At 48.5% G+C, this 10510-nt stretch overlaps 1 protein-coding gene across 1 annotated transcript; it reads right to left on the bottom strand.

Moving 5' to 3' along the window:
- Positions 1–285: 285 nt before the first annotated feature.
- RIIAD1 (regulatory subunit of type II PKA R-subunit (RIIa) domain containing 1) lies at positions 286–7424 on the bottom strand. The gene is made up of 5 exons (XM_004693700.2): positions 7340–7424; positions 6749–6825; positions 2111–2157; positions 937–1064; positions 286–371 (listed from the first exon to the last, which is right to left on the bottom strand). Exons 1-4 carry the CDS (start codon positions 7421–7423, stop codon positions 994–996), a joined length of 279 nt encoding a protein of 92 aa, XP_004693757.1. The 5' UTR covers position 7424; the 3' UTR covers positions 286–371; positions 937–993.
- Between the last annotated feature and the right edge of the window lie 3086 nt (positions 7425–10510).

Here is a 10510-nt window from a genome sequence, read left to right as displayed (position 1 = left end):
CTTGTTTAGGGGTCACCACAAGCAGCTATGCTCCTCTTAGGGTCGCCACGCCCATTCTTTTATCCACTCTTGGCTTTTGGGGGGGGCCGGTGGGTAACAGTGGGCACCATGGAGGTTCTTGTGGGAACAGCCCAGCCCTCGAGTCTAGAGGCCTACCCTGAGAGAAACAGGCTCGTGGCCTACAGGTCAAGTGAGACCCCAGCAGCCCTCCCATGAAGAATGCCTTCTCCCCTCTGAGTGAAAGAAAGCAGGGAGAACAGGAAAAGCTGTTTTTAATGAGTAGTTTTAAAAGCCTTTGCAACAGCAGACAGTCCAGGGCAGCTTGGAAACCCACAGTGACAGTACCAGGGCTCTCCTGCATCCAGATGACCCTGCAAAATAGAAATCACTGTGCTAAATCAGGAATGTGACTCTTCCCACCTCACATTAACAACAACAAAAAAAGCCCAACCTTCTACATCATTGCAGAATCACCCTGCCAGAAAACATGGGATGGTCCTATAGGCACAGCCTGGCCTCAAGGGAAAGGGAGCAAGGAAAGCATGCCACCCCAGTGTCCATAGGCAGCGGGAACCCCCTCAATTCCCACCATCAAGGGTGTAGATGTCCGAAGGCTGCCTTAAGGGAGCAAGGCCTGGATGCACTGTCTCATCGCCACTTCCCTGTAGTCTGCTCAGCACATGCTGCTCTCCATCCTCCCAGTTCCTTTCACTAGACTAAAAAGCTAGATCTCGCTTCCTGCCACAGACATGCTAGACAAACCCTGGGCCTCTCTTCACAGTCCCTAATTCCCCAAAATAGTGTCAAGAAAACTAAACACACTCGCATGAAACTTCAATTCCTCTGCTTGGTTTGTTCACACCCTGGGCCTATAAGCCAGTGCTTATTTTCACAAGAGTACAGAAGTCTGTGTCAGTAAGCGAGGTTAACACCCACCCGGAGGCTGGATTCTTTCTGGTCTTTCTCAACAGCTGAGCATCATGGTATTGCTAATTAAGCTGCTTTCTTCTCCTTAATGAGCTGCATGTGAATCTTGTTGGGAAGTCTTGGATCCGTGAAATAATCTGGGATAAGAATCAAAAAGAAATCATCTAAAACCAAGGGGGAGAGACTGGGCAGGAGAGACAGCTTACTCGGCTAAAAAGTTAGGATGGTTCCGTCTTAGCAGTTGCTGGTGGCCCCCACTTTACACCACAATATGAGCCGTCACAGCAAACCCCCAGGGTCACTGTGCCCCGCCCCATCAGCTCCGAGTGAGCCAGCTCAGTCAGTCCCAGGAAGAGCTCACAGGGGATGGCTGTGCCCTCAGCCCTTTGCCTGCTGAGCCATCAGAGGGCCGAGGGCTGAGGAGTCTCTAGGTTTTCTGCTCCTGGGCTCATTGTGGGGCCCAAATAAATGCCAAGTGTTATTCTCGTCTCAACACAGCTTGCCAACTCCTGTCTCTGAGATATCACGCCCTCTCTGTGAATATCCTCTCAGAGGACAGCCAGGCTCTGGCAGGATGACGACAGAGAGGGTTTTTATACACCCAGCATAATGTGAATCAGAGGCAGCATCTGCTGTGGCAGCAAAGACATACTTAGATTCAGTTAGAAATGGTTTGAGGACATAACCAACCCCCAGGGCTAACAGGACCCAAGAAATCCTCCCAACAGGCCCTTCCTTCTAAATACCACTGACCCCCCAGCCATCTGGGGCAGTGGAGCCCATTAGAATCACCTGGGGAGCCTTTACAGTGCGTGCTAGGCCCCACCCCAGGCTAATTAAATAAAAATCTCTGGGGGTGGGCCTGGGTGTAGGTATTTTTTAAAAGCTCCCTAGGTGATTTTAATGTACAGCCTGGTGGAGAACCAGGCTTTAAGATTTCCAGGGAAAACGCTGCCAGTATGTTCCGCTGGGAATCACAAAATTCTTAACGACCCTCACCAGGAGAAAGTTCTGCCTCATTTCTTATCTGCCCTCCTTTTGAGGAAATGACAATGGATGAAAGAGTCTTGTGCAAAAAGCTCCCTTGGGAGGCTTAAGGTGAAGAAGCACCCCAGCTTCAGCAGGCAGAACCCTGGGCTCATCTCTCTGAATTCACTTGATGGTCTCCCACTGGCTTACTCACCTGCAGCAAATTCCAGGATGTTGTCTGGTCTTTTCAAAAACATTTCTCTGGAAGACATTAAGGGGTGAGGGGAGATAAGCTGAGCTTTCAGGAAGCAGACCCACCTGAAACGACTGCCCATCTCGGGAGTCAGTGAGCTGGGCTCCTGACATTCACAACCTTGCTTCAAGCCTGGAGCAATATCCTGGGTACTAGCTCACTGGTACAAAGTCAGTGCTACAAGGTCAAGTTTGTCAGTCATTCAACAAACATTTTCACAGAGCCAGGTACCAAGTCATCTGTAGAGGTGAAGAGTCTGCAGCCTAATTTTTTTTTTATTCAAATGAACTTTTTTTTTTTTTAATTTGCTCATACAGATGCAGGGGTAGTGAGAGGCTTCATCAGAGACAGAGTGGGGAGGAAAACAGGCAGATCCACAAAGTACACTGCTGAGGGGAGCGTGTGTGTGCGTGTCTGTGTGTGTGTGTGTGTGGTCAGGAGCGGTCTGCCTCGCCATGTGGTCTCCAGGGTCGGGGATCGAACTCACACTGAAGCGGCTGTGCTAGCTTGCAGTGCTGCGTCCTAACCTGCTGTGCCCTGCAGCCTAATTCTTGTAGGACTCACGTGTGGTGGAAGATAGACAACCCACGGTTTGTTTTTTTAAAGATTTTTACTTATTTATGCATAAAGAGCTGGGGTACAGGCCAGAGGTGCAGGGGGGTGAGAGGCTTCCCAGAGACAGAGCCGGGAGGCAGCTCCAGAAGGCGCACAGCTGAGGTCTGTCATGCCTTGTGATAGCCCCCAGGGCTGGGGGATGACTGAGGCCATTGCTGCTAGGCTAGCTTCTGCCCTAACGCTGCTGCGCCACCAGGGAAGGCCCCACCCCACAGTTTTCTGTGTAAGTTTAACAAAGTCCCACTGGGCTGGGCCAGAGAAGACCATAAACAAAGCTGAAAGGTGGACTTCAGGCAGTACTGGTCCTGCAATAGCCTGGGTCGCACTGCGGGCTCGCAAAGCCGCCTGTCCCATGGAGCGCTATGGTTCAGGATGCGTGTTTTACCAATATTTTCTCAGTTCCAACAGCCCTGTGAGGGGATGAGGATTACGCCCCCTTTTTCCATATGAAGAAACCAAGTCTTCAAAAGATGAAGCACTTTCCCAAGTTTATAGAGCAAGTAAATAAAGGAAGAAGGACCCATGTCTCTCCAGGGCCCGTGCTCCCTCCAGCAGTCCCTGGCTCCAAAGCCAGGACACCTGACTCTTAAGCTGTAGGGATTTGATCCCTTTTCCCTTCAGTTCAAGTTAGTAATCATAAGGCACCAAGTGTGTGTGAGTTGCTGTGCTAGATATGAGGGGCTGAATTTTATAAGAATATAAAATATTCTTATTCACCTCAAAGAAACTACAGTCAAGTAAAAGGTAAGTTCCCAAATGTCCAAAAGGTTAAGTAAACTCCGGGAAATACTACAAGAGCAATAAAACAGTGTGCCAGGATTCAGAGGAGACAGGCTGCTGAGTAAAGCACCTCAAAAACCTCCACAGAGTGACTGGCATTTGAGGTACACACAGGATGTCAGAAAGCAGAATGAGGTCTCAGAAAGAGCATTCCAAGACCTAGACACTCTGCGAGAGGCAAGGCCTAGAAATGAGTAAACAGCCCATGTTCTGGAGACATGTGTCCCTCCAGAGTAGGAATGGGTCATGTCCATCTCTATCTCCTTTTGTACCCCTGGGGTTCAGAAGTGCACTCACGGAGTGTCTGGGTCTCTCTACAAGGTCAGTGGAATGGCTGCAGCAGTTTGGGCTAGCTGGAGAAAGGGTGTGTGCAGGGAGAAGTGGGAAGCTAAGGAGGCCCATGAATGCCAAGGAGACAGACCCAAGTGGGAGATGATGGGGACAGGCGGATAAAGCAAGGTGTAGTCACACAGCAGTGAGGACAAAGCACCCGCAAGACACTATCGAACAACAGAAGCCAGGCACACAAGGGTGCCTATGGTAGAGTCCTGCTTCTATAACGCACAAAGAAGGCAAAGGGAAGCTAGAAGTCAGGGTTCTGGCTCCCTGCTGGAGGGCAGTGACTCGAGGGGCCACAGAGGGCCTGAGGTGCTAGTCAGGTTGTTTCTTCACCTGGACGCGAGTGCCAAGTGTGCACTCAGCGTGCGTGCGGGAAGTTCACCCAGTGAGGATATGCCACCTTCCTGTACTTTGCATTTCAAAAGAATGTTTATAAGAAAGAACAGCATTGTGGATCTACTGAAGATTTCCCAGCTAAGGGATCATGTGATCAGTACTGTATTTTGGGAAGATTCATTTACACAAACTTCCAATAAAGCCTATCATGACACACTTTGCTGCCGTCTCTCTACCCTAAACATGAGGTCATGTTTTAGGTGCTTAAAATTAGATCCCTACTCTTTCCACTTTTCATATCCAAAATCCAAGGCATGAAGTGTCCATCCAGAACATGGACTGGAGAGCTGTGGCTGAATGGTCCTGAATCATTAGGGCCTGAAATCCCAGATGACAGCTGCACTCCCGCAAGCCCAGTTTGGAGTTTCTAATGGCTCAAGGCCCGCAGCAGGGTTAAGGACTGGCAAGCAAAGCAAAGTGTGCAATAGGCCTCATCCTGGTATTACCCAGAGGAAAAAGTAAAGCGAAGACAAACCATCAAACTTCAAACACTTCCTCTCCCCCCCACCCCTCTTCCAACCCAGATAGAGAAAGGCCTAAAAGGGGCCAGGGTGATTTCACCTCTTTGGGAAGCTTCAGAGACAACAAAGGAAAAGCCAGGTAGCCCACCTGGCCTGGGCAGAAGGAGGATGCGGAAGGGGAAGAAGTTTGGATGCCCCTGCCAGGCAATGCCACCCAGCTCTGCCTCCAACTAATGTGTGCAGAGAGCCGGGCCATCCAGACAAGTGACTGAAATACCTTCCTCTTCACCCCAAGGGATCTCATCCTTCTTGTGAACAAGGAAGAGGGAGATTTAATTCAGGGTTTTACCATCTACCCCATCTCCCTGCTGGAATCATTCCTAACTTGGACTGTAAGCTCCCCAAGATAGGACCCTATCATCCTTCATTTTCCCTGAGATAGGACCTTCATTTTCTGTTAGAAGAAACAGTGCAAAACGGGAAGGCCTGATCCCCAGGGCTGACAATGACAGAGAACCCCTAACTATCCTTTGCCTGAGTTTCACTCCCAGTGCAAATACAGCCAACTTCACGAACAGATTTCTCTGTCTCCCCCACCCTCTCCCATATGCCCTCTGAGAATCTGCTGCCACTGGAGACGTGGCTAACATACAGGGAATAGTGAGATGCGGGAAAAACAAAGGGGCCTTGAAAACAGACCTCTTTGGATCTGCTTCTGAGAAGGGAAGGAAGGAAGGACAGTCCCGTCTCTGGTGCCCAGCTCCCAGGTGCTTACAATACAACACATTGGAAACGCCAGGGCTTGGGATCCAACTTCAACAACTGGGCAAAAGCACCTCTCCTCTCCTTAACTTTTCTGACCTGTAAAAGGGAAGCAATAATAAGCTATCTGTCACAGAATGGCTGGGAGGATCAGCAAAAGAACACTGAGAAGCCACATACCGGGAGAGCCCTGGGGACACAAACAGAGCTCCACAAATAGAGCCACGATTCAGGGGGACAGGAAGAGACCACTGACAGTGTTTACCGTACATTGTGATAACTGCTAACATAGGAGACCACGGCACAGCCAGAAAAGGGAAACCGTTATTTTTTTAACGACTTATTTATTTGTTTATGCATACAGAACTGGCATTCAGGTCAGAAGTGCAGGGGCGGTGAGAGGATTCACCAGAGACAGAGTGGGGAGCAGAACAGGCAGATTCACAAAATACACTGCTGACGGGAGCCGTGGGCCAGACAGGAGAGGTCTGCAGCGCCATGCGGGTCACCTCTGGGGAGGGGACTGAATGGAGCTCTAGCTGAAGTGGCTACAGCTAGCTTCCTAGCTGAGCATTGTGCCACCAGGGAGGGCTGGAAACCATTATTATTTAAACCTTGCCTATTTGTCTAAAACCAAGCAGGATTTGAGACAGCTTACTGTTTTCATTCATTGCTACCCCATGGTTTTTTTAATTTTATTTTTTGCTTTAGTTCTGTGCCTTTGATCCCATTAGGACATTTTCTTTTCTCATTCAAGCAAATCCCATGCCGGCAGAATATGCTCCAGGATACCTGGAAAATGGTCTTCTTTTCCCTAAGTCTTAGAGGGGAGTCTCTAGAACAATGTTCTGAGGTAGAGAAGGGTCACACATGTGAATTTTTAAGTTCCAGTGATCTTGTTAAGCTGCCAGAGTTAGCAGATAATGTTCTCCACCCAATGGCTGCCTGTTGAGTTTCTCAATGCTTTCAGGGGTCATGAAGTATATATCATTACTGCTAACGGGGATGACTATTAGTATCTTTGAGAATTTAAAGATAAATTAAGCAAATCTCTAGCTTAATAGCTGAAGAAACCCTACTGGGTACCACATCCCAGAGTTAGAAAAAATATCACATTTCCTAACGTTAGACTCTTCAGAAAGCAATAGGAAGTATTTATAGGAAGAAGACACACTCATCTATACCCAACAAGATCCAGTAAAATTTTCCATTAGTTCCTCTAGACCTTTCGGGAAAAATGACCTACCTGAAAAAACCACTTATGAGCAACTCCACTTCTTTGTGGGTCCTGAGGTACTTTTCGTTAGCAATCCGAGTCTGAATCTGGGGGGTGGGGGGCACAAGAGCAAAGGGTCATGTTCCATGAAAAGACTGATTTCAGGGTTCAAGCTCTGGAGATGTGAAGGGCTGCAGGAAGCAACGTGTGGGCAAACCGAGATCTTTTCCCAGTATTCTTGAAACTTTAAGCCACCCATCACTTACAGACCAGTAGTGTCTCTAAGCCGCTGTGGCTGCCCAGGCACAGTGTCCGTAACTGAGGGCAGGTCCCCACTGTCGGGAAGTTCTTGTTTGTATCTAAGTTAATGTATCTGGCAGTAATTTCGGTCCATTTCTCTAGTCAGATCCTGTTTTAGTTATTCCTGCACTTTCAGGTGCCTGTAAGACTCAGTTCAGGGGCTCCCCAAAGCTCAGGGGGTCTGTCGGGGGGGTCTCCCCCAAGCTTTTCTCTTTCATCTGAGATAAAGCCCCCGCGCCCCTTCTCTTGGGGACCCTCCAAACGGGCCCTTATCCTAGGAGAGCAGCACTTTAATAGAGGCGGAGGGTGGGGCGCACCCACCTTGAACTTGCGCAGCTGTTCCAGCTGCGCGGGGCTCAGCGCGCCGGGATCCGACCCCAGCAGCCCGCCCTGAAGCGTCGCCATCTTGTCGCGGTTGTCAAGGCGACGGGGCCGCTCACAACGCGGCCCCGCCCTCATTCTGATCCCGCCCACAAACACGGCCCTTCCCAGAGCCTGGAGGAGGCGCTGGGGGAAGCGACGCTGGGTCTGCTCTGAAGCCTAGGAGTCAGATGGGGAGGGTCACCACAGAACCTCCTTCCCGGGCTTGTGGACTGAGTTCCGGGCTTGATTGTATTAGCCCTTCTACTTGACTCCTCTCAACATCAAAGAATTTTTTCCTCCCTAACTCTGAGCAAAACTGGATCCTGGAGTCAGGAACAGAATTTGGTCTCTGACTCTCTCACTGAGGTGAAAGTTGGAGGAAGCCTAGTAGTGGGAAAAGAATCCAGACCTCTTCCCTTCCCCGGACCCAGAAGCCTAACCCCGCCATCTGTCCTGACAGACAGAAATCTTGAAATCTTAAAACAACTTAAAAGCATCCCATAGGATGGAGTGTACTGACTTTTGCAAAGGAGGAAATGTTCTGAGATTTTAAATGCTGGAACAAAACATCTGGGGCACACCCTGCGTGAAGTTTGTCCTCGTGGAGTAGATTAACTTGCTCCTCATAAATCCTAAAGTATTTCTCCCACTCCCAATAGAGTAGAGGAGGGAAAGGCAGTTGGTCTTTAAGATGTGTTCTTCTAGTATCTAATTAAGACAGGGAAGTGAAACATAAAGCCAGAGAGCTGAAAATAGAGGCTTGGAAAGGGCAGGAGGCAGCCTGCCAATGCACACTTGCTGAGCCTCCACACCCCTAGAGATCATGCCCTGCAGAGGCTACTGAGAGGCAGAGAAGAAAACCCCAAAGGGAAGCTGTCTTTTTGGATTTGTGAACAACTGCCCCAAGGAGCAAAGAAAGGACATGAGAAATGAGCCCAGCATTAGGCCAAGCCTTGGAGGAGTCCCCGGGTGGTCCGCCTCTATCCTTTTCAGCAAAGACTGAGGTAAAGAAGGGAAAAGGTTGGCAGTTCTCAAGCCAGGAAAAACACACAAGAGGTAGATTAGGTAGTGGGCTACAGGCTGCCTCTCAGGGGCCCCATCTGCGTTAGTAATCATTTTGGTTGTTTATTTTTTTTAGGAGCGAGCTTTAATAGAGTGAGAGAGAGATAAGCTGCCATCTGTCAGGGGGATTTTTTTCAGGCAGAAACAGAGGTTACTCAGAGTGGGTACTTCCTGGAGGTCAAGGCCTTCTCTTCTCACCCCCTTGACCCACCCCTCACCCTCTTCCACCCTCTCAGAGAAAAAAAGTAGTGGATCCTCTAGAGCAGGAAGGTCATTGTAGCTCCAGGTGGCTACTGGTGGCTACCTAGCCCTTGGAATGTGGCTTTGGGTGTCAGATGCACCGGAAGTGTGAAATACCCACTGGATTTTGCAGACATAGTATAGAAAAAAAGTAAACTATTTCATTAATAATCTACATATTGAATACATGTTGAACATTTTGCATATCATATGTAAGCATATTGGATAATATTTTGAATAGATCAGTTAAAATGTTAAATTGAATTTCACTTTTTCTTACCTTTTTAATGTGGCTACTAGAACTTTTAAAACTATATGGCTTGCCCTGTATTTAATAGTGCTGATCTACATGTGCGCACACAAGCAGGTATGTGCACTGACCCCTCACCCCTCTCCTCTCATGCATAGTAGAGCAAATGTTTTCTTTCTACTTCATGGTCTTCTTGTGCATCAAGCAAAGCTTTTCTGACCAATCACATTCTATAACCCAAGTCCCAAACACCTGATGTGCAAACAAGAGAAGCTACTTTATTTTCTTACCAATGTTTCGAACTCACTATTGCTTTTGGTGTTGGTCAGTCTTAACTCTCCACTTGAAGTAGAAGCCGCTTGAGGGAAGGAAGGTTATATAATCTTTGTGCACATGCATAGATTTTGCTGCAAATGTCTTCACTCTGTTTTCAGTTAGTCAGGCCAACAAGGACTTGGTGCCCAGCCACCCTGCCCACACATCCCACCACTACATTTTGCCCTTACTGAAAAATACCCCAATTATCACCATTTCTCCTTTCCAAAAAACTGAAACCTAGAGTTGTCCCTTTATAAAGTCAATAATCTTTCTTGTGTAGGGCAGCCTCTCTTTGAGTGCAGAGAAGATTAATAGGTAGGGTGAGGTTAGACACAGGGGCAGACCAAGTACCTTGTAGGAAGTTGAGCTCTGAAGTTTCATCTCTGACTGGAGAGCAGCTCCCCAGAATGGGCCTCTGAGTCATAGGGTGTTTTTCCCCAGACTTGACTTCTGAGGGCTCTTCTTCCATGGTCTGAAGGAAAACAGATATACCGAGAGCCACCCAGAAAGGAGGGCCTAACAGATCTCCCACCTCCCCTAAATTCTGCTGCTTCTGTCAGACTGAAACCTGCTATCTGGGGACTACAAACTAAGCCAAGGATTAGAGGTGTTTTGCTGCCGGCAGCTGTCTCCCCAATTGCTGGCTGGGAGGAAGAGCAAGGGGAGTTCATTATAATTCATTTTTGTGAATGTTTAATATTTCAATTAATATGATTAGCCTGAAGCCTGAATGAGCAGCAGGGCGGCAGATCTGCTGACAAGACACAGAGTAATGAGATCAACAGGGCTGTAGGGTCTTCCTAGGCTCCATCCTCAGAGGGTGTGATCTGTTTAGCATCTCCATAAATACCAAGATCAGATTAGAAGCAAGAAGAGGGAGCAGTCCGGGCAGGGTGGGTCAGTGGAAAGTTACTTTCCAGATGTGTTTGCACTCTTGACTCCCTGGCACTGCCATCACGTACTCTGACTACTCCACACATGCTTTCTCCCACCCACCCAACTTAGGGGATGCTGCTGGGACACCCACTGGATGAAGGACAATCATGTCTACACACAAGCACACACACCTGCCAAAATCTGATTCAGGACACAGAAATCCAAGTTAAGGAAGGATGGAAGGTGGTCAACAGAAAATCCCTTGTAGTAGAAAGAACATCTCTCACTAGGGCTCAAATGAAGACACTAAAGGGAGAAAGGCAATGCTTAACCACTCTCCCATTCCCAAGTGGAGCATTTGATGTGGGAGTTAAACTTACAGG

Source organism: Condylura cristata, unplaced genomic scaffold (genome assembly GCF_000260355.1).
Source record: "Condylura cristata isolate star-nosed mole 26May11 unplaced genomic scaffold, ConCri1.0 scaffold00040, whole genome shotgun sequence".
Lineage (NCBI taxonomy): Eukaryota > Metazoa > Chordata > Mammalia > Eulipotyphla > Talpidae > Condylura > Condylura cristata.
This window is presented reverse-complemented; position numbering and strand designations above follow the sequence as displayed.